General features: G+C 42.8%; 1 protein-coding gene across 12 annotated transcripts in view; it reads left to right on the top strand.

The window, feature by feature from the left end:
* Positions 1–25,047, top strand: part of ATRNL1 (attractin like 1) — a 1,081,427-nt gene that overhangs the window by 287,400 nt on the left and 768,980 nt on the right. For 11 of the 12 annotated variants that reach the window (XM_073354269.1, XM_073354267.1, XM_073354264.1 and 8 more), the window contains exon 14: positions 1,965–2,083. In XM_073354269.1, coding sequence (XP_073210370.1) covers positions 1,965–2,083 — 119 coding nt within the window. Of the gene's footprint in view, positions 1–1,964; positions 2,084–6,914; positions 9,556–25,047 lie in introns of those variants that run through there. The other variant, XM_073354276.1, reaches the window with a different exon arrangement.

Here is a 25,047-nt window from a genome sequence, read left to right as displayed (position 1 = left end):
AGTTGTTCTGATGTTTTCATCGAGGACAAAACACCCACAACACATCTCACATGGGATCTGAACTTGATCTTGTCATACTTAATGGATCATCCTTTTGAACCTTTGGCAACATCATCTTTGCTGCTGTTGCCAGTTTTTGGTAGCAATTACTTCTGCTAGGAGAGTGTCTGAACTTCAGGCACTTCTAGCTGACCCATGTTTCACAATCTTTCACGAATAAAAGCTCTCTTGGCCTGAGTTTATGCCCAAGATATTTTCTGCATTCCACCTCAATCCAACCATGCCTCTTCCAATGTTTTTTCTGAAACCTCACTCCAGCAACTCAGAGGAAAGCTTTATACCTTGGATGTTTAAATGGCTGTATTCTGTTATCTAGACTTCATGTTTAAATCATCTCCTAGACTTCATGTAGCCTATACTGAGGGGATTAAAGGGGAACCTGGAACAGCACAGCATATATCCCACTGGATTTCTGACTGTATTAAAGTTCTGTTTTGATTTAGCTAAGGTAAAACCAAAACAGAGATTGGTTAATGTTTTTGTAAAACAGGTAGATTATATTGCAGTATGTTTTACGTACATTTTGATCTTCATGTAAATCTCATACCCACCTTTTCAGTATGGTAAATGCCATGCTCACAACTAAGTATAAACATATTTTTTAAAAGTAATGTGTGATTAGTCTGCTAATTATGGCAGTGCAGATGTATCCAAAATGCAATATACTTACTACTTCATTGCCAGAAAAACTCAAAAAACAAACAGCCCCCAAAATAACCACTCCAGCTGGCTTCCCACAATAGAATGTTGGGTATAGAAATATCAAAACTATCTATGATTGTAACATGACAAGTGAAATAGTTAAGATGAGTAAAATAAAAACAATATATTGGAGAACAAACCATTATTCAAATGTACTTTGTATTGAAAATCTAGTACAATATACATTACACATACTTATTTTCCTTAAAAATATGTAGTGTTCATCTTTGTACTATATTCCAAATGGTGGTTGTTTTAAAACCATGGTAATTTACTACAGTCAAACCTCAGAGTTACGAACACCAGAGTTACAAACTGACCGTTGAACCACACACCTCATTTGGAACCAGAAGAAAACAATCAGGCAGCAGCAGAGACGACCCCTTCCCTTCCCCCCCCCAAAAAAGCAGCAGCAAATATAGTACAGTATTGTCTTAAATGTAGACTACTAAAAAATAAAGGGAAAATTTTAAAAAAAGATTTGACAAGGTAAGGAAACTCTTTCTGTTTAAATTAAGATGGGTAAAAGCAGCATTTTTCTTCTGCATAGTAAAGTTTCAAAACTGTATTAAGTCAATGTTCAGTTGTAAACTTTTGAAAGAACTATCATAACGTTTTGCTCAGAGTTACAAACAACCTCCACTCCCAAGGTGTTCATAACTCTGAGGTTCTACTGTATGCAGTATTGAAAGTTTATGAAATTAATTAAGAGTTAGAATTGATTCTTATCGGTTACGGAATGATCCTGTTAGGTTTTGTTTTTACTTGTTTTACTGCTGTCTTCTTGCATAAAGACCTACTATTTCTGTAAAAAGGTCAAGCCTAAAAATATTTTTCATCCACTTTGTTAAATTAATGATCAAGGGATAGAATAAAAGGCTATTAACATGTTTCTCTGATCCATGTACTGTTCTAGTATCAGTCTATAGGTTACAAATCAAGGACTGTTTCTTTGACAGGTCAGGGTCTTATGAAACTTCAACTAATGTGTGTTTAAAGAACAGGTGTTTTAAAGGGGGTATAACATTAACTTAATATGGTTGATTTCCTATTAAGTAAATTGCATCTTAAATTGAAGGTCATGTTTGCAATGAAAAAATGCCAGATATTGTCTGAAGCAGCTGTTAAAAATGTGTGAATTAAGAATTGTGGCACTCTCTCTTTCATTTTGCCATTTGTTTTGTGTCTCATTTGTATTACAGCTGCTGCAGATGACAGATGTTACAGATATGCAGACTGTGCCAGTTGTACTGCCAATACAAATGGTTGCCAGTGGTGTGATGACAAGAAGTGCATTTCAGCGAACAGTAACTGCAGTATGGTAAGTATTTGATTATATGTATATATAGTTAACATTGCTTCTGTATAAACATTCGTTTACCATTTAACAGCATTGAATAAAATGTTATACATCAGATATTTGGAAATATGAAAAACACACTTCTTCATACACGGTAAAGAGAATTAATACAAAGGAAAAATATCTGAAAACCGAAACTTTGTTACCTTATTTTTGACTGCTCCCCATCCTTCAACTGAGGAAATTTCTAAGTTATCCCACACCCTACCAGGTAATTTAAGTTATTAGTCTGTTAACATATAAAAAAGTGAACATATAGCAGTATTGTCTGAGATTTTTAAAGGAATCTATGGGAGATAGGCATCCAAGGACAGGGTAGCCCCATTACTCAAATGAGTGGGGAAAGACAATAACAGAAAATGTGGAAATGGCAGAAGTGCTAAGTGACTTTTTTGTTTCAGTTTTCAACAAAAAGTTTAGCAGAGATTGGACATCTAACATAGTGAATGCCAGTTAAAATGATGTAGGAAGTGAGGCTAAGATAGGAAAAAACATGTTAAAGATAAAGATTATGTAGACAATTTAGATGTCTTCATCACCAGGGCCTGATGAAATACATCCTAGAATATTTGAGCTGACTGAGGAGATATCTGAGCAATTATTTAGATAATGGCATAGAGAGTACACTTATAAAGTTTGTGGATGATACTGTGCTGGGAGGGGTTGCAAGTGCTTTGTAGGAGAGGATTAAAATTCAAAATGATTTGGACAAACTGGAGTAAATAGGATGAAATTCAGTAAGGACAAATGTAGAGTACTCTACTTAGAAAGGAATAATCTGTTGCACATCTACAAAATGGGAAATGACTGCCCAAGAAGGAGTACTGTGGAAAGGTATCTGGGGGTCATAGTGAGTGACAAATGAGTCAACAGTGTTGCACTGTTGCCAAAAAAGCAAACATAATTCTGGGATGTCTTAGCAGGAGTGGTGTAAGCAAGACAGAAGAAGTAATTCTTCCACTCTACTCCATGCTGATTAGACCTCAGCTGGAGTATTGCAACCAGTTCTGGGTGCCACATATCAGGAAAGATGTAGACAAATTGGAGAAAGTCCAGAGAAAAGCAACAAAAGTGATTAAAGGTCTAGAAAACATGACCTATGAGGGAAGATTGAAAAAAATGGTTTGATTTGGAGAAGAGAAAACTGTGAGAGCCCATGATAACAGTTTTCAAGTACATGAAAAGGTTGTTACAAGGAAAAGGAGAAAAATTGTTTTAGTTAAACTCTGAGGGTAGGACAAGAAGCAATGGCCGTAAATTGCAGTAAGGGCGGTTTAGTTTGGACATTAGGAAAAACTTCCTGTCAGGGAGTTAAGTATTGGAACAAATTGCCTAGGGAGGTTGTGGAATCTCCATTTTTGGAGATTAAGAGGAAGTTAGACAAACACCTGTTAGGGATGGTGTAGATAATACTTAGGCCTGCCATTTGTGTAGGGGACAGGACTCGATGACCAAGTCTTGAGGTCCCTTCCAGTCCTACAATTCTATGATCCATCTGCTCTTAAGTTTCAATGAGAGATAGGTGCTTAAGTCCCCAGGCTTCACTGAAATCTCAACAGTTATTGTCAGATAAACAGCATCATCCATGAGGTTTAGTACTCATTACTTATTCTTTACAATGGAAACCCTACACAATCATGTTCCAAGACAATATAACATGGAGCTGTTCACAAAATTCATGAGATGTTTTGACAGCTCCCACTAGAATGACTCAGAAAATAATAGTAATAATACTCAGAACTTTTATAGTGCTTTTTATCAATGCAGCTCAAATTGTTTTTCAAAGGTGGGTAAGTATGATTACTACAGATGGGGAAACTGAGGCAATGAAGTTATGCGAATTGCCTTTGGTCATGGTCGATGACCATTCTTGGAACAGAACTCATGTCTCCTGATTCTCAGTCTGGTGTCTTAACTGAATCTGTTACTCTATCTAATTTCTTACACGGCACCTATATGAAGCATCGGATGTACTGCAAGGTTACCGCTAAAACAGATGTAAAATTCCATAAACATACCACATTGTAGCATTTTACTGAACATCAAAGAGTTAGTGCAGAGGAATCGAGGAATAGTGTTCGAAATTGCAACACATTTTGGAATCTACAGTATATAGGGACCACCCTCACCACCATTTGGGGAAGGTTGCTGGTAAACATGTTAATGTTAAATATTAATATCCAATATAAATTTACAACTGTCTTCTGAGTGCTGTTGTTTTCATGAGCTCTTATTTCGTATGCATCTTTCCTTCCGTCACTGTACATTTTCCATAATATAGAAATACTGAAATGGGGGAAAAAGAGAAAATGTTTATTCTTGCTGTGTTTTGAATTGAACTGCAGTTGAAGCCTGCATTTACCTGTTACTTCACTACAGAAACACCAGTGACTGCAAAATGCAACCTAGGTTATCGGTACATTTTGAGTAGGTTTTAAATGTGTGAATTATGATGGACTTACTCATGGTATCAGTGGCATACAGCAGTACTTGGACGATATGCCAAGCACTTAAATGCACATCAGAAGTCAGAGGACATTTGCTTAGTTTCCCTGAGATACATTCACTTGAAGTCTTGATAAAAGATTTTTCTTTAAAAACAAAACCAAAAATTACAAAAGCTCTCTTGGAAGTTTAAAAGAATTGCTGTGAAAGAACACACAGCCTAGTGGATTTCACAAGGATAGTTCTCAAAGATCTGAGGGTATAAACAGGCTCTGAGAAATGGAGATAGGGAGGGAATAAAGCAAAAATATGTAGATTTGTTTAAGGCATGCATAAAAAGATAGAAGACAATAATAATCACGATGATGATAATTTGTACTTTTCATCCTTAGATTTCAAAGCACTTTACAAAAGTGGGTAGCATACCCATATTCTGTAAATTGGGAGACTAAGGCACCAAGATGTTGAGTTTCCCAGTGTCACACAGCAACTTAGTGGCAGAGCTGTGAATTAAAGCTAAACCTCCACAATACTAGGTTGGTGTTTTAGCAAGTAGGCAGTGCTACTTCCAATGGTAGCCAAAGGGCATACATAAGTGGAATAAGAGTTGCTTTGACAGATTGTATGTCTGCCTAGTAACTTTCAGGTCATTTATCTGGCACTCCCTGAGTTCACAAAGGGCCTCTCCACTGGTACTGTGCAACTCTTTGGCAAGGAAGAGCTAAATCTTTTCAGGATCTTTGACTCTGTACTCAAGCCGTTATGAGTTCCTGTTTCAAGGTCAGAGTTTCGATTTTCTCTCTGAGGCACAATGTCGCGTAAAAAATTGACTCTACCAGTTAATACCATCTAAAACCAGGTAAGTTTGTTGTCAATAAAGCAGATTTTATTGGAAAGAGAAAAATCACCATATAAAAAGTAAATATTGCTCAATTTTAGGCTTCTGTTGCTAAAATATAGCTATTGGGATGATAAACTGGAGTTTCAGGTACTGATCCTACTGGGTTTTGTGGCTGAGATTGTTCAGTGGCATAGAAAAGCAGTTTCACAAAGCCTAGGATGGACTTTTTGTTCGTAAACTTCACTTCTTGTTTATTGAAAATACTTTTTTTTGTTCCTCTTTATTGCTCACCTTCACCATATAGAAAAGTACTCCATATATTTTAGTATCAGAATGTGTTTATAAAAAAAATCAATCAATCTTGCTTTCAGATACAACTAACTGACCCAAATATATGGTCAAGAAAAACAAATACTAGAAAGTACCTACAGTCTATTGGTAAATAAGAAGTCTTATGGAATTGGTTGTATCAGCCATTTTAGAGTAATCATTAAATTGTTTTTACACAAGAAAATATGGGTAAGTATTGAAGAAATGAAGGAAGAAATGAAGATTTTTTTCATTTGTGGTGTTGATAAAAAGAAGGAATGGTTAAAAAACAACAAAAACCTTTGAACTATACTAATCAGCAGGTCCAGAATATACGTGTCTCTGGATCTTAAAGGAATTAACTCTCAAAAACACTGAACCACTATCAATTATTTTTTGATAAGTCATTGACAACCGGGAAGGCAGTGGGTAGTTGGAATAAAAAAGCAAAAGTGATCTCAATAGTGCAAAATGGGAAAAAAATAATCTTTGTCGTTACTGTCTGGTAAATTCTGGTTTTGGCTTCTATTAAAATAATGGAACCAAATAGTAGAAGAAATGATCTGTGAGCTCAAAGAAAGAGAACCATGAAAAGTAACAGTGATTACTTCATAAAGTAATTCACTTTATTTGAATGACTTACAAAGTTAAGGGCTGAAATGTGATATCTCTGGGGCCAACTGTGCATGATGCCTTGGTGGATAGGATGTAAGGTGCTTCCCTCATTCTCTGGTATCCTTCTACATCAACTTGGGCACTTTTTTTTTTTTACTCAGCCTATGTCTTCACTGCATGCTAACCATGGGTATGCAATTGCAGGTTAGTCAATGAGCACTACAGTGCAAACACATTGATATGAGCACGCTGCTGTCACGCCCCATGTCTGCAAGGCCACTATATGTAACCATGAGAAGCGGTAAAGCTATCTGGGCATGGATTCCATGATTCAGTCAAAGCTCACTGTGCCACTCTATACTTACAGTCACAGGGTGTTCTGGGGAGACTTGTCTGCCCACTCTGGGAATTGTGGGAGGAAATGGTATAGGGCTGGAAAATTCATTTCTTGGCAGAATGCAGGCTGTTGTGATGATGATGTGCTGTTATGGGCTGAAGATATGGATCCTGCTCACACTAATAAATGTAACTGACAGATGCTGTTTTTTATGGGGGCAATGTTTTGTTGGCGTGCCTCTGCAGGAACTGCTGTCAAGAAACCATGGTGGGTGTTTCAGAGGCGAACTCCATCCTGAAGAAGACAGAAGCAGTGGTTTGTATTTACAACCAGAAGCACAACAGCAACAACAGAATGGGACCATGTGGACGTGGAGGCATGGACTGAACTGATGCTATTTTTCATGGTAGTCCACCCCCTTCCCTTCCTATACCTCCTGCAAGCAGACTGGATCAGGACCACAAGCACAGAGTGGTGCAATTTCACTGTGGTGGAAACATGGGATGACCAGCCATGGGCCCAGAATTGTCACATGAGAAAGCCACATTCCTGGCGCTTATGAGGAGTGTGACCCAGACTTTGAGTGATAAGAGATAAGATAAGAGAGGCAATAATGGTCCAGAAGTGTGTTGCTATCACCTTGTGGAAGTTGGTAGACCCAGACTATTACCTAACCATTGACAATCAGTTTGAGGTTGGCAAATCAATGGCTGGCACAGCATTCAAAGAGGATTACAAGGCAATTAATGCCGTGCTGGCTCTAGAGGTTGTGAAAATTGAAAATATCTCTGAAATAATTGCTGAGTTTGCACTCATGGAGTTCTTTGGTGCTATTGATGCCAGCCATGTACACATCCTGTGCTTGCCATGTGAAGCAAGCAAGGACATTACTATTCCATTGTTATGCAGGCTTGTAATGGAGCAGACTCACCCGGCGGTGCCTCCTGCTGCTCGTCTGCGGGAATTAGCGCGTCAGCCTCTGGAGCGCCCTCTGCCGTCTGGTGATCTGCCTTACCACTGGGCCCGGTCCCTCCCAGGACCCAGTGCCTCCTCCAACTGGGGTGCTGCTCCGTGGCAGTAAACCCCAACAATCCCTGAGGGTCTCCCCTCCCTGGGGAGCCCCACCCACTACCCCCACCTTGCCTCAGTCTTGGCTACTGCCAGTCATCGCTTAGCCCTGCTCTCTGGGGCAGACCGCAGTGTATTAGCCACTAATCACAGGCAAGGCTGGGGTGGGACCTGCTGCCTCTGTCTACCCGTGGGCTGCCCCCTTGCAACCTCAGTACCTAATAGGCCCTAATCTAGGCCTCGCAGCCTGGGGGTTTCCAGGCCGTAGCTCCCCGGCCTTTCCCCCCCAGCCCTGCTCCAATTTGATACTCCCTCAGGTCCCTGTAGCCAAGCCCTTCTCTCTCTGAACACAGAGAGAGACTGGCTAAGCTTCAGCCTAGCAGCCCCTTTATAGGCCCAGCTGTGGCCTGATTGGGGTGTGGCCGAGCTGCAGCCATTTCCCCAATCAGCCTAGCTTTTCTTGCCCTCAGCCCTGGCTCTCTCCCAGGGCTGGCTTTTAAGCCCCACAGGGCAGGATCGGGTAACCACCCCACTACAAGGCCCTTGTGGATTACTTTGACATATTCATGGAAGCCTACACTGGATGCACAGATAGGGTGCATGATTCTGCAGTGTTCCAAAGGACTGGCCTGTTTGAGCATGGGCAAGCTTATAAATCATTCCCCTCTAACAACACAGTCACCAGTAGGGTGTCTGTACCAACTGTGATTTTAGGTGACCCAGCCTTCCCTCTGCTGCCCTGGGTGATGAAGGTTTATCAGTACCTGCACCAACCGGGCAAGAGGCAGCTTAAATACATGTTGAGCAAGTGCAGGATGGTGGTGGAATGTGCCTTTGGCCAACTGAAAGCAACATGGTGCCATTAAAACTCATTTGGACTGTAGTGTGTTTAATGCCATAAATGTGATTGGGTATGTTGTGTGCTTCATAATATATGTAAGTATAAGCGGAAATACTTTGGGACAGAATGGGTTGCCATTAATGATTCTTTGGGGTATGTTTACAGGCAATTACAAATGCACTTACTAATGGGGTAGGTTCTGTTACAGAAAGGTCCGTAAGTGATGCCTTGTGCAATTGCATTCTTGAGCTACACTTTAATACACTTAGGCTGATTAATGAGGTTGTACGGCACATTGTGCTCTTGTCTTGTATTGAAATGTAGTGTTTATACATGAATTAAAGAAATAAATATTCCTTTCTTTTTGCACTTATTGAAGTGGATTGATAGAAATGTGGGAAGTCCAGCTACGCAAACTTGATTACAAATGTGTGCAAATATAAGACAACATAAAACCTTGTCACAAATAAGGAAACTGCACATCATCAGGGTATCTGTTCTCTTTCCCTCTACTGGAGCAGGTGTGGAGTGCAGTGAATATTTTGTTGGTGTGAGGTTACGTGGCTCATTGTTTGGCTCATTAGCTTCCTTCCCCATGGAATTGTTGTCCACAGCTTGTAGGATGTTGTAACATTTGGGTGGATCCATGGAGCTGGCATGGAGGTTTGGGCAGGATAACTCACAAGTCCCAATAGTCTCTTAAACATGGTCCTCTGATATGCCATGTCTCACCCCTTCAGCACCCAGTCATGGCAGAGGTAACCCACCAGTGGCTTCCCCTCCTTCCTTTGCTTTTTAACTAAACCTATGTCCTCCTTATGGCACTTTTCACTAATACTTGGTTGTCTCATAGTTGTCCTCTTCTCCCTCCATGAGTCTGATACTGTTGCATTTGGTCCTCACAGAAGGGAAAAAAATTGTGCATGCTCTTGAATTCCTGTAATTGTATACATATTGAAGGCAGCTGCAAATAAAAAAAAATCCAGTTTTATCTCAAACAAATGCAGATTCTTTTGCTCAGCAAACTTCAGCCTGTTCCAAAGCATTGTAAAGGAATGGATGGAAGGAGTTGGGCATGGGGAGGGGATCAAGGTGATTGGAGATGGAGCAGCGCTGATGATTTTCAAACCCTTTTTCAAGCTGCTGCAACCTTACTGTCACGACCCATGGATCTCGAACCCAGGCCTGCAAGTTATGGAAGCAACCATGCTTCAACCATCCACCTGGAAGCGTGCTCACAATAGCTTACTTGGGACCCATGAAGCCCAGCCTGAATGTGAGGCTCTGCCCCCGAGGTCCAATTGGTGGAGCCCCAGAACTGTTGATTGGCCTGCTGGCCCTACTTAAGCCAGAAACAGGAACAGCCAGCTGTCTGAACAACTGGGCTCCACTCTGCCCTGGACCGTGTGCCTTCCCCACTTGATTTCCTGGCATCCACACTTGGCTTGACTTGTGGTTCCTGACCTCCAGTTTGTCTCTTGCCTCAGACCCTGTGGTATCCTACCTCGATCTGAGTCTGGTTCCCAACTCGTGGTTCTGATTTCCAGTTTGTCTTCTGACCTCTTGGTATCCTGACCTAGTCGTGACCCTGGGTCTCTAGCTCCTGACCTAGTCGTGACCCTGGGTCTCTAGCTCCAACTACTCAGTCTAGCCACCTACAACCCAGCCGTGACATTTACAAGATGAGCAAAGGTGGAGTAGCTGCAAGCAATATCGGTGAGAACACTAAGCAGAGGCATATGAAGGCAGATCACTTCCAGTCAGGGGTCACAGCACAGGTAGATGGCAAGATAGGGCACAGGAATGGGTGCCCTGGGGTAATTGGAAAAGTTTGCATCAATTATTGTATTTGGCTGTAGCTGCATGTTTTCATTTCAGTTACCTTGGATTAGCAATGCTAATTTGGGGCCTGCCCAATGCAGCAGTAGGTGGTCGCTGCTTCATCTTGTGGCATCAACAGAGGCATCTGGATGTGTGAACACGGAGTATGTTATGGGGAAAACCTGCAGGTGAACGCGAGTTAAGTCTACAGTGAAGACAAAACCATAGGGGAGAGATTGTGCGGCATTGGGCGGCGCTTACTTCAGGCAGCTCCCAGTCTGTAGTGTAGCAGGGCTAAGGTAGGCTTCCTGCCTGCACTGGCCCCATGCCACTTCCGGAAGCACATGGCTCTGTGTGCTGCCCCTCTCTGTAGGGACCGCCCCTGCAGCTCCCATTAGCCAGAAATGGGGAACTGCAGCCAATGGGAGCTGCAGGGGCAGTTTCTGCAGGCTTGAGCAGTGCCTGGAGACCTCATCTCTCTCCCCAGGGGCTGTGCTGCTGCAGAGGAGCTGGCCACTTCTGGGAGCAGCACAGGGCCAGGGCAGGCAGGGAGCCTACCTTTTAGCAGCCGGAGGTTGCAATTGACTGTCAGAGGCTCCAAGGTTGACCAGTTGATTGAGATCCACTGGTTGATGACCACTGATCTCCTGTACAGCACAGGCCATAGAATATTACCAAAATAATTCCTATAACATATATATAAGAAAAAAAGTCCCATCTCGATTTAAAAATTGTCAGTGATGGAGACTCCACCTTGACTCTTGGTAGTTCTGATGATTAATTACTCTCACCATTAAAAATGTGTCTTCTTTCTAGTCTGACTTTGTTTAACTTCAGCTTCTAGTCTTTGGATTTTGTTATACCTTTCTCTGCTAGATTGAGGGCCCCATCTTTAAATATTTGTTCTCCATGTGGATACTTATAGACTGTAATCAAGTCATCCGTTAACCTTCTGTTTGTTAAGATAAGTAGATTGAGCTCCTTTAATTTATCACTGTAAGGCATGTTTTCTAATCCTGTAGTCATCATTCTGGCTCTTCTCTGAACTCTTTCCATTTTATCAACATCCTTCTTGAATTGTGATCACCAGAATTGGACACAGTATTCTAGCAGTAATCACACCAGTGTCAAATAAACATCTAAAATAACCTCTACTCATACTTGAGAGTCCCCTTTTTATTCATCCAAAGGTTACATATATTCTCTTGGCCACAGCATCTCAATGGGAGCTCAGGTTCAGCTGATTATCCACCACTTCCCCCAAAACTTTTTCAAATTCACTCCTTCCCAGGAAAGAGTTCCCTTTCCTCTAAGTATGGCCTTCATTCTTTGTTCCCTGATGTATATATTTACATTTAGCTGTATTAAAATGACACTTGTTTGCTTGCACCCAGTATATCAAGAAATTTAGAGCACTCTGAGTCAGTGACTTGTCCTCTTCATTCTTTATTACTCCCCGAATTTTTTGTGTCATCTGTAAACTTTATCAGTGATGATTTTGTGTTTTTCTTCCAAGTCATTTATAGCATAGGGCCAAGAACTGATCCCAGCGGGACCCCCGAGAAAAGAAACCAACTTGATGTTTTACATGGTCCTCCAGGTGAATGTATTTGGCACAAATGGTGTCTACTTCTGGTACAGAGCTAGCTGTGCACCATCTCCACAGAAGCCTCATGGCACAGGGGGTCAGGTTGAGTCAGGAATAGGAGGATAAATGGCTGGAACGTTCCTTAAAGGTTCGGTTGAGCTAACAGACTTAAATAAAGCACAACATCTTATGTTTAAAATAAATTAAAATGCTCTTGGATTTGAGCACCCTCACGTGGACTGAAGATTAATGGAGACCATGAAGAAAGGGTGATGATAAACAGCAGTATATCATGTTGGGGAAGAGGGGTAACTAGTGCTTGCTACAGTGGTAAGTGTAACCGTTGCTTGAACTAACACCTTTAACTGTGATATGAAGGAAAAGAGAATCATCTACCTAGTTAAACGTCCAGGTTGGGGAAATACTGTTTATTTAAGATGGCTCAAGGAAATATAAATAGGCTTAGAATTGTCAAACTGAGGAAAGGAAAATTTAGCTGAAATAATTTCAAATAGTGAGATTTATTAGACTGAAGAATACTGTAGTCACCCAAGAGAAATGGTGGAAGTTCTATTGCTTTGAATAATTTAGAAATATACTGGATAAACCAGTCAAACAATATATTATCCAGAACAATCCTGCAGTAAAAGGAGAATGAACTAGGTGATTTAATAGGCCTTTTCCATGGCTAATTTCTGAAATTCTAAGATAAAATAGAATTAGGGCCCTGATCTTGCAATGGATAACACACATGGGTGCAAAAGTCTGCACATGTGTTTATCAATAGCAGGACTGGAAACTAAGAATGAAACTAAATCAGACATAAGTGAGGAAATGAAAATGTAAGATAGTTTATGCATACCCTTGTGCATAAATATTACAAATATCCCACAGCAGTATGTGAATTTGAGTAACAGCTGTGCTGTCATAAATCTAAATGTCATTTGTTTTGTTAGCTCAGATTATAACTTACTAGGTTTAATATGAATTACCTATTGGATGTACATTTACATTGAGCTAATGAGATTTTCAGGGAAGCAATGTGTAAATTGGATTTAAGGGAAATAAGGGTTCGGAATAATGGAATGCAATAGAGTACATTATAGTAAAATAGTCACTAGAGTTTGAATTTCCTCTTAAAGATTCTTAAATAGCCTTGGGTTATCTGAGTTCAATAGACTCTACTATTAAAAAATAATGGTACAAATACCCTAGATTGTTCAGAAAACTCTGTGCAACATGTAATGTTACTATGAGAAGAATTCATTTTCTAAAACAGCCTGAATGCTTTGGGATTTTGACATTGTGATGATGCATTAATAAGGAATATGGAGCAGGGGAGGGGAGGTACTGCATGAGAACAGATGGTGCTTACTTGTAATTTAAAATTCATTGTAATGCGTCTCTCAGGCAGTTTTGTCAATATGTATGGTGATTAAGCCAAACCAAATGCAAACTGATACCAAAGATTCTGTGGAATTTGTGTGCATACTGTACATGTAGACATTGTCACTTTCTAGCATTTGTTTTAATGGTGTCGCGTGTAGCTACATAGGCTTCAAGAACAACTTACCTATCTCTTCCATGTTTGTTTTACAGTAGCCTCTGCTATAGATCAGAAAAATAATAGGTACCTTTCATAGTCTATTTACTAATGGGCATCTGGTCCAGTAAGAGCACCAAACGGGCCCCGAAACCAAAGTTGTTCTCTCCAATATTAATGAAACTGATTCTGTATATGAGTAAAATCTCATTTTAACAATTGCACTGCTTTAGTACCTAGCAATTTATGAGCGGATTGTTTTCCTTAATGAGCAGGAGGTTGGTGCACTAACATCACCAGTGCTGCACTAACGTGCTGCATTATCTTAGTGTTGCATCTCCCATTTAGCATGTTTTTGTAGTACACCAGTACACCATTAAAGATTCAAAAAACTCATCTTAATCATATAAATGTGCTGCATATGTCTTATCTATATTACTATTCTGTGTCTATGTGGGGCTTCTTGGAGGTTTAGTCAGGAGACATAGGCTGCAATGTATTCGGTATACAGATGACACCCAGCTCTGTCTTTAACACATCTGACCCAACTGGAGCAATGGAATTAATTACCCAGTGCCTAGAATGAGATTGAGAACTAGCTGGCAGTGACTTAGTCCAGATAAGACTGAGATGATGATGATGGGCTGAGAGAAGCAGCCAGAAGAGTTGGAGGAAATTTATATCCTTACTCCTTGTTGATGGAATATGACTTCCATTTGTGAAACAGGTGTGCATTTTGGAGGTGCTGTTATGTATCCTGAGCTGCTCCTGGATGCCCAGGTAGCAGCTGTGGCAAAGAGTGATATTTTTTTCCCCTCAAGACAAATGTGATCTTTTCCCCTCAATACAAACCTTCCCACAGTTATCCATGCCTTTTGTCACCTTGAAATTAGCCTGCTGTATATGGGCCTACGTTTGGGGGCATTCAGAAGCTGAAGGGTAGTGTAGAGTGCCACAGTTTGATTATTAAGTAGAATTGCACATTGACAACACAGTAAACTAGTGCAGCATTATCAACATTGATATTCAGGCTGTTCATTTTAACTGATAAAGCCCTAAATGATTTGGCATCTGGTACCCACAGCGGAGGTCAGCAGAAATGCTTGAGCCAGAGCTCCTTCAATGTATATGAGAGGTACTTACTGGCTCTGTGCAGTGTCGTGGGTTTTAGAACTTCCTCTCCTTCCTGGTCCACCAGAGCCCAGATTTGTTAACCTTCAGATTATGTGGCAAATCTTTTTTTTTTTTTCCCACCTCCCTCTCTAAGTCTGTTGAGGAGAGGGTATATTTATGGGCAGTCCTTTGCTTATGTGATGATTTTAATTTGGCCACAGCACTATAGTTACATTTTAGAAATCTGAAGAAATAATATATATAGCTGACACACTCTATATTGCTACAGAAAGATACATATAAAATTGCTTTTTATCAAAAAGTGATGTGTGAGAAATAGCTAAACTTATACAAAACTTTTAGGTATCTACAGACCTGGAGGTGTTTTGAAGGCCCTATGGTAAGTTAGTTATTATGCTACCTGCTGTTGATGGATTATTTAGTTTATACTTTTATCTGAATAAACCATCCCGAGGGATTGTCTTTCTATTTCAGTTAATAAGTTGAATTTCTTTGCTGCTTAATATATCTGTGACATCCCAGCTGCCTTTTTAGTTTACCTCTGGCTGTGAGACAGAAGCTAAAAGGGGCCCTGTTATCATACTGGAGGTGTTGGTTAAAAAGTATCTCAAAATACCAATGAAAATACCTTGTAATTTAAAGCTTTTGATGTATTTTAAAAAGTGTATAAATACTATACAAGTATATCTTTGCAGATGGTGGGAAAATGAATTCCTAGTACAGGATCCTGATAGCACACTGATTAAGGGCATGAATAAAGGAAGAAAAAATAACTAAATCCTGTTTCCCAAGTGTCTTTCTTTTTAGTATAAACTTCTTACAGTGTTGTTAATCTTCTCTGGTTGTATTTGTGTGCTGTAATAATATTTGCCATCTAATGTTACCACAATAGGACATGTGTTCTTTTTTTTTTCTCACCCTCACCAACACACACTACATGCAGCTAAAGATGAGAATTTGGAGTCTGGTTCTGACATTGCTTTAGGCTGAAAGTAGGTTTGTGTCATCTGACATACTTGTGTAAGAAAGACAAGGTGGGTAATATATTTTATCCAACCAAATTCTGGTGGAGAAAGAGACAAACTTTTGAGCTACACAGAGCTCTTCTTCAGGTCTGGGGAAATATTCAGAGGGTCACAGCTAACTATAAGGTGGAACAGATTGTTTAGCATAAGACTTTTACACACATTTTACACATAATTCTAAGAAACCATTCAACATGAAGTGGACTGTTAATGCCTGTGCAGGTAAGTACAGTGATCTGTGGGTGCATTTCTTGTCCATAGAGTTCTGTTGTTGAAGCTGAGCATGGTGTTTGGGAAGTTAATGCTGGGGTGGGAATGTTCTACAGAATGTTTGATGGATGGGGTTGTGGTGGAAATCTGTGAGGGAATTTAGGTGATCTGTCCAGAGGATGAAAATATTGTCAACATATCGCAGGTATATCATTGGTTTTGTGGTACATTTGTCTGGAAATTCTTCTTCAAGAAGAAGTTGTCATGTTGGGGAGCCATCCTAGTACTCATACCTGTTCCCATGGTTTGGAGAAAATGTTTGTTGTTGAATGTAAAATTGTTATGGGTGAGGATGAAATGGATGAGTTTGGTGATGTGTTTGGGGTGGAGATCTGAGTGTTGTCCATTATCTTGTAGATATTTGAGGCAGACAGCGATGCCGTCATTTTGAGGGATGTTCCTGTATCGGGAAGTGACATCCATGATAGCAAGGATCGTGTTCTGAGGGAGGTAGTTAATGTTGTGGTGCTCTGGAGGAAGTTGGTTGTGTCCTGGAGGAAACTGTCCCTTTGTGCAAGGAGTGGTTTGAGGATGTTTTTTTGAGAGTCCTGATATTTCTTCAGTGAGAGTTCTGTGGCCAAAAATGATTGGTCTGCCTGGGTTCCCTTGTTTCTGTATCAAGGGAACCATGTAGAAGGTCCCTGGGGTGGGTTCCTGTGGGATGAATTTGTAGAGTTTCTCTTGGGGTATGTCTACACTACAAAATTAGGTCAAATTTATAGAGTTCTTTTTTTTAGAAACCGTTTTTATATTGTCGATTGTGTGTGTCCCCACACAAAATGCTCTAAGTGCATTAACTCGGCGGAGAACTTCCACAGTACCGAGGCTAGCGTCGACTTCCAGAGTGTTGCACTGTGGGTAGCTATCCCACAGTTCCCGCAGTCTCTGCCACCCATTGGAATTCTGGGTTGAGATCCCAATGCCTGATGGGGCAAAAAACATTGTCACAGGTGGTTCTGGGTACATGTCATCAGGCCCTCCCTCCCTCTGTGAAAGCAATGGCAGACAATCGTTTCGCACCTTTTTTCCTGAGTTACCTGTGCAGACGCCATACCACTGCAAGCATGGAGCCCACTCAGCTCACTGTCACCGTATGTCTCGTGGGTGCTGGCAGACCTGGTACTGCATTGCTACACAGCAGCAGCAACCCATTGCCTTGTGGCAGCAGACGGTACAATAGACCTGAAAACCATCGTCATCATGTCCGAGGTGCTCCTGGCCACCTTGGTAAGGTCAGTCAGGAGCGCCTGGGTAGACTTCGGTGCAGGGACTAAATTAGGAGTGCCTCGACCAGGTCATTCTCTTTAGTCCTGCAGGCAGTCCTATTGTACCATCTTCTGCCGAGCAGGCAGGAGATGAGGATGGCTAGCAGTCCTATTGCACCGTCTGCTGCCAACCAAAGATGTAAAAGATAGATGGAGTGGATCAAAACAAGAAATAGACCAGATTTGTTTTGTATTCATTTGCTCCCTCCCTCCCTCCATGAAATCAACGGCCGACAATCATTTTGGTGAAGTCTGTCAGGGGCACCTTGCAAACTTCAATGGAGATTCAGTCCTGCCTGAAATACCAGAGGGAGGGATAGCTTAGTGGGTTGAGCATTGGCCTGCTAAACCCAGGGTTTTGAGTTCAATCCTTGAGGGGGCCATTCTGTGTGACAGTTGTTTTTGTTTCTCCTTGATGTAAAGCCACCCCCTTTCTTGATTTTAATTCCCTATAAGCCAACCCTGTAAGCCATGTCGTCAGTCGCCCCTCCCTCCATCAGAGCAATGGCAGACAATCGTTCAGCGCCCTTTTTCTGTGCAGACACCATACCACGGCAAGCATGGAACCCGCTCAGATCACTTTGGCAATTAGGAGCACAATAAACACCACACGCATTATCCAGCAGTATATGCAGCACCAGAACCTGGCAAAGCGAAACCGGGCGAGTAGGCGATGTCAGCGCGGTAATGAGAGTGATTAGGACATGGACACAGACTTCTGTCAAAGCACGGGCCCTGGCAATGTGGGGATCATGGTGCTAATGGGGCAGGTTCATGTGATGGAACACCGATTCTGGGCCTCGGAAACAAGCAGAGACTGGTGGGACCACATAGTGTTGCAGGTCTGGGACGATTCCCAGTGGCTGTGAAACTTTCACATGTGTAAGGGCACTTTCATGGAACTTTGTGACTTGCTTTCCCCTGCCTGAAACTCATGAATACCAAGATGAGAGCAGCCATCACAGTTGAGAAGTGAGTGGCAATAGCCCTGTGGAAGCTTGTAATGCCAGACAGCTACCAGTCAGTCGGGAATCAATTTGGAGTGGGCAAATCTACTGTGGGGGCTGCTGTGATGCAAGTAGCCCACGCAATCAAAGATCTGCTGATATCAAGGGTAGTGACCCTGGGAAATGTGTAGGTCATAGTGGATGGCTTTGCTGCAATGGGATTCCCTAACTGTGGTGGGGCCATGGACGGAACCCATATCCGTATCTTGGCACCGGAGCACCAAGCCAGCGAGTACATAAACCGCAAGGGGTACTTTTCAATAGTGCTGCAAGCACTGGTGGATCACAAGGGACGTTTCACCAACATCAGCGTGGGATTGCTGGGAAAGATACACGACGCACGCATCTTCAGAAACTCCGGTCTGTTTCAAAAGCTGCAGGAAGGGACTTTATTCCCAGACCAGAAAATAACCGTTGGGGATGTTGAAATGCATGTAGTTATCCTTGGGGACCTAGCCCCTACCCCTTAATGCCAAGGCTCATGAAGCCATACACAGGCAGCCTGGACAGTAGTCAGGAGCTGTTCAACTACAGGCTGAGCATGTGCAGAATGGTGGTAGAATGTGCATTTGGACATTTAAAAGCGCGCTGGCGCAGTTTACTGACTTGGTTTGACCTCAGCGAAACCAATATTCCAACTGTTATTACTGCTTGGTGTGCGCTCCACAACATCTGTGAGACTAAGGGGGAGATGTTTATGACAGGGTGGGAGGTTGAGGCAAATCGCCTGGCCGCTGGTTATGCGCAGCCAGACACCAGGGCGGTTAGAAGAGCACAGGAGGGTGCAGTGCGCATCAGAGAAGCTTTGAAAACCAGTTTCATGACTGGCCAGGCTATGGTGTGAAAGTTCTGTTTTGTTTCTCCTTGATGAAACCCCCTGCCCCTTGGTAAGCTAACCACTCTCCCCTCCTCCATTCAATCACCACTTGCAGAGGCAATAAAGTCATTGTTGCTTCACATTCATGCATTCTTTATTAATTCATCACACACACAGGGGGATAAGTGCCAAGGTAGGCCGGGAGGGGTGGTGGAGGAGAGAAGCACCGGGAGGGGTGATGAAAGAGGGAAGGACAAGGCCACACAGCACTTTAAAAGTTTTTAAAACTTTAAAACTTATTGAATGCCAGCCTTCTGTTGCTTGGGTAATCCTCTGGGGTGGAGTGGCCAGAGGCCCCCCCCACCGTGTTCTTGGGTGTCTGGGTGAGGAGGCTATGGAACTTGGGGAGGAGGGTGGTTGGTTACACAGGGGCTATAGTGGCGGTCTGTGCTCCGGCTGCCTTTCCTGCAGCTCAACCATATGCTGGAGCATATTAGTTTGATCCTCCAGCAGCCTCAGCATTGAATCCTGCCTCCTCTCATCATGCTGCCGCCACCTTTCAGCTTCAGCCCTCTCTTCAGCCCACCACCTCTCCTCCCGGTCATTTCGTGCTTTCCTGCACTCTGACATTGTCTGCCTCCATGCATATTTCTGTGCTCTGTCAGTGTGGGAGGACAGCATGAGCTCAGAGAACATTTCATCGCGAGTGCATTTTTTTGGCCTTCTAATCTTCACTAGCCTCTGGGAAGGAGAAGATCCTGTGATCCTTGAAACACATGCAGCTGGTGGAGGGAAAAAAAGGGGTAGGGGCTGGGTCCCCAATACAGTGGTATTTAAAAAGACACATTTTATAGAACAATGGGTACACTCTTTTACGGTAAACCTTGCTGTTAACATTACATACATAGCACATGTGCTTTCATTCCAAGTTCACATTTTGCCTCCCCCCACCGTGTGGTTAGCCCCTCCCCCCTCCCTGTGGCTAACAGTGGGGAACATTTCTGTTCAGCCACAGGCAAACTGCCCAGCAGGAACGGGCACCTCTGAATGTCTCCTTAAGAAAAGCACCCTATTTCAACCATGTGACCATGAATTATATCATTCTCCTGAGGATAACACAGAGAGAGAGAAAGAACGGATGATGTTTGAACTCCAGCAAACATACACTGCAATGCTTTGTTCTACAATGATTCCCGAGTACGTGCTACTGGCCTGGAGTGATAAAGTGTCCTACCATGGTGGACGGAATAAGGCTGCCCTCCCCAGAAACCTTTTGCAAAGGCTTTGGGAGTACATCCAGGAGAGCTGAGAATGCCAGGGCAAATGAATCATTAAACATGCTTGCTTTTAAACTATGTATACTATTTTAAAAGGTACACTCACCAGAGGTCCCTTCTCCGCCTGGCAGGTCCGGGAGGCAGCCTTGGGTGGGTTCGGGGGGTACTGGCTCCAGGTCCAGGGTGAGAAACAGTTCCTGGCTGTCAGGAAAACTGGTTTCTCCGCTTGCTTGCTGTGAGCTATCTACAACCTCATCATCATCATCTTCCTTGTCCCCAAAACCTGCTTCCGTGTTGCCTTCATCTCCATTGAAGGAGTCAAACAACAGGGCTGGGGTAGTGGCGGCTGAACCCCCTAAAATGGCATGCAGATCACCATAGAAGTGGCATGTTTGGCATGCCATTTGCCTCTCTGGTTTTCTGGTAGGCTTGCCTCAGCTCCTTAAGTTTCATGCGGCACTGCTTTGGGTCCCTGTTATGGCCTCTGTCCTTCATGCCCTGGGAGATTTTGACAAAGGTTTTGGCATTTTGAAAACTGGAACGATACATACAGCGATCAGATCCCGTACCTCCCGTTCGGTCCATGCTGGAGCTCTTTTGCGATTCTGGGACTCCATTATAGTCACCTCTGCTGATGAGCTCTGCATGGTCACCTCTGCTGATAAGCTCTGCACTCACCTGCAGCTTGTCACGCTGGCCAAGCAGGAAATTGAAATTCAAAAGTTCGCGAGCCTTTTCCTGTCTACCTGGCCAGTGCATCTGAGTTGAGAGTGCTGTCCAGAGCGGTCACGATGGAGCACTCTGGGATAGCTCCCGGAGGCCAATACCATCTAATTGCATCCACAGTACCCCAAATTTGACCCGGCAAGGCCTATTCCAACACTAATCTCCTTGTCGGGGGTGGAGTAAGGATATCGATTTTAAGAGCCCTGTGGATGGGTGCCGTGTGGACGGGTGTAGGGTTAAATCGATTTAACACTGCTAAATTCAACCTCATCTCCTAGTGTAGACCAGGGCTTGGAGTTGTTTGAGAGAGGATTTGATCATATTCTTAAATTCCTGGGTGAATTGTGTTGCGGAGTATTCTCTGAATTCTTCATAATAGGTGGTGATGTAGGGTTGTCAGTTGGCCTCATTGACGTAATCATCATGGTTGAGGGCTATGATGGCACCCTCTTTGTCTATTGATTTGATTGCTATCTGGTGATTGGATTTCAGGGACTGTGTAGTGGTCCTCTCAGTGGTAGAGAGATTGTGGTGGATCTGATATTTATTTAGTAAGGATTTCACAGTCAATTTTTTTTCCTGAAGCAATCAGCATAATGTTCCCACTGTGGGATGTCCAGGCAGATGATTATTTTTTCTTGTAACTGTTGGTGGGGATGTAGTAGTTGTGGGTAGTGTTACCCATTCTTGGAAGCAGCCAAGAAATAACCACAAACAGTTGGTGAACTGGATCAGCATTGAGGGTTGATTTATTGCTTCCCTTATTTGTGCAATTATATACACACACACACACACACACGCACACCTCATTCATGCTGGCAGGCTGCAGGCATGGATGTTGGTTTTGATATCGCAGATGGTTGAGGCTGGCCAGTTGACAGCTGCCCAGAGATTGGCTGCGGGGTGACGAGAGTCCCCGAAGTCCCTTCGGATCCGCAGGAGGGCTCTACTGCTTCCAGTCGGGTCCCGAGTTTAGCGTGCTGTTACATTTCCTTGTTGGTAATTGTCCTGGCCGCCCATCTCGAAATTTATACCTTCACCAAACTAATACCATGGTTCCATAAAAGGCGATATTTGCTGCTTTGCTTTGCCATTGGCTGTCACTCACACTACCTCACTCATTCCTTATGTTAATTGATTACATGTTCATAAGCATGAATACAATTGGTAATATAGAGCAATACAGCTTTAAGCAAGCATCTAACATCATTGGGGAGCTTCCACTGCTTGTGTCTTTGTAACAGCATAACAGGAAACTGTGCAGACTGCACTCGAAATAGCAAATGGAGGGGCTGCATCTGGCTACAGGTAGTGTCGTCGTCATTGTTGTGAAAGAATTCTTCTAGTTCTCCATGTGTTAGTATGGTATCATACTAACACATACTACAGGTTCTGTGGTGGGGCAGAGACAGTCAGTCCACTGGAGATAACACAGCTATGGTTAGAGGTAGACTTGATAAATTGATGTATAGTGTCCGTGTGATGGGTCTTGGTGCCATGGTTTCTCCCAGAGGTGCTGTTCTATGGATTGTGAAGTTGTTGTAGTTGAAATCCACTAGCTCTCCTTTTTTGTCATCTGACCGCAGAGGTGTTAATGGGCCACCTCACTTTGAATGATCTCATAGAATGTGTTAATTACTTTTGGAAAACAAGCTGACACTCCGAGTTCCTTCCCCAGACCCAAAGAAGAGCTCTGTGCAGCTCAAAAAGCTTGTCTCTTTCACCAAAAGAAACTGGTCCAGTAAAAGATATTCTGTCTTGTCTCCCTAATATCCTGGGACCAATGCAGCTACAACACTGCACACATGTGGAACTAATTTGTAACCCGGTACATATGAACCAAAACCAAATACTGGGGGCAGTGTCAGCTTCTGCTAATGCTAGTGGTGTTGCTATTCCCATCTACTGTGCCTTTCAGTGGATGATCTTAAAGTGATTTTCAAACATTACTTAAAAAGAAAAGGAGTGCTTGTGGCACCTTAGAGACTTAGTCTCTAAGGTGCCACAAGCACTCCTTTTCTTTTTGCGAATACAGACTAACACGGCTGTTACTCTGAAACATTACTTAGTCTTCAAAACATTCCCAGGAGGAAATGTGAATAATACTTACCTATCTTAGAGGCAGGTAAATTGAATAAAATTAAGTTAAATGTCTTCCTAAAAGTTGCTAGCTGAGCTAATGGGGAGGGACTGAATGGGTACATCTACACCATGATAAATACATAGCTGCCCCGGGCTCGCAGCTGAAAAATTGCTGTGAAGACATTCAGGCTCAGGCTGCAGACTGGGCATGGGGACCCTGCAAGAGGGGAGGGACTCCAGCCTGAGCCCGAATGTCTATACAGCAATTTTTATCCTCACAGCCCAAGCCTCACGAGCCAGAGTCAGCTGACCTGGGCCAGTTGCAGCCATGCCGTTGGTCTTTTATCCCTGTGTAGAGGTACCCAATGCCTATAATTCTCTTTCTCCAATTCTGCAGAATAAACTGCTTTATGACCCAGAGGAGTCACAAAGCTAGTACAGCAGGAAGAACACCCAATTTCATTTTTTATATTAATTGTTGAGTATGTGGGCTCTTTGTGGATGTAATTAATTCTTTTTCATATTGTTGCAGCAGGCAGGCCTGTCTTTTCGTTTGACTGAGTGTAGAGACTTTTGTTAATAATTGTACTATTACTTTGTTGTGAAAAGACAACAAATACATATTAGACATAGGTTAGGAATTCCATACCAGTACTAATCTAGTCTAGCGATGTAGTGGATTTGAGAAATGCAATACCTAGCTAAATTGGTTCTGCTTTATTTTTAACTACTGCATACTCCTTGTATTATAAATTTGGAAAGATGCCCAGATCTGAAGAAGAGCTCTGTGTAAGCTTGACAGCTTGTCTTTCACCAACAGAAGTCGGTCCAGTAAAAGAGATTACTTCACCCACCCGTCTCTGGAATGTGGAAACAGTGAGTCTTAGTGTTAACTGTATTTGCCCACAGGCACGGAAGGTGCTGCAGCATCCCCAGGTTTTGCGCCTGGCATCCCAGCCACTGGCCCCGTGCCTCTGCGGCCCGGGGTCCCACCCGCCAGCCCTGTTGCTGCCTAGGTGCTCTGCAGCCAGCCTGGGGTCCTGCTCAGCCCCTGCCCTTGGGGCACTGCTGCCAGTCCCAGGGTCCTGCTCAGCTGCCAGCCCTGTGCCCAGGGTCCCGCCTGGCTGCTGGCCCCATGCCTGAGACTCCGCATCTGCCCCTTACTGTGGCCCCAGCCTCCACTGCCTTACCCCTGTCTGCCACCCCATCCAAAGCCACGGTCCTGCTCCCAGCCCCAGGTTTAGGGGGCAGTGAGGGCCACGGATGCGGGTAAGGGGTTCAACTCAGCTCTCCGACTCCAAAAACTGTTCCAGCACCACTGTATTTGCCTCATTTCTGCCAAAATAATCTTTTGCCTAGTTACGGAGAATGGTAAAGAAATCTGATGGTGAGTTTGGGGAAAGGAATGGAGAATGGTATAGATGGTACCTGATGACCTAAGTGTGCTGCTGGTTGGCAAGCATGGTAGTTATAAAAGAAAAATTCAAATACATAAAAATAAAACACCTGCTTGATAGATATGCATAGCCCTTTGTGTGGGTTTGAAATGGTGGCCCTTAAGAACTCACCAATTGTCTTAAATGACAAAGTATTTCCATTTAGATAACCTCAGTGATTGCATTTTTTGAGTACAGTCTTTCATATCATAAGAAAAGAGAAGTATCAAGGAATACTTGAGTAGCCTCATCATTTTATTGTAGGCCATGTCCACATGGTGACAATTTGGAAGGTTAACGCAAATCAGCTGAAGGTATGAAGTTATTTGCATAAATTGAAGTGCATTAAACTCCTGTGTGGATGTTGTCATTCAGGATTAAACTGGCCTTAGTTTGCTATAGCTTATTCTTCCCTAAACTATGGTTAACTATGACCACTTTACTGCTGAATGAGACCACCTACACAGTGTTTAATGTA

Source organism: Lepidochelys kempii, chromosome 7 (assembly GCF_965140265.1).
Source record: "Lepidochelys kempii isolate rLepKem1 chromosome 7, rLepKem1.hap2, whole genome shotgun sequence".
In the NCBI taxonomy this organism is placed as follows: domain Eukaryota; kingdom Metazoa; phylum Chordata; order Testudines; family Cheloniidae; genus Lepidochelys; species Lepidochelys kempii.
The sequence above is the reverse complement of the archived record's forward strand: the minus strand, read 5'-3'. Positions and strand labels throughout refer to the sequence as shown.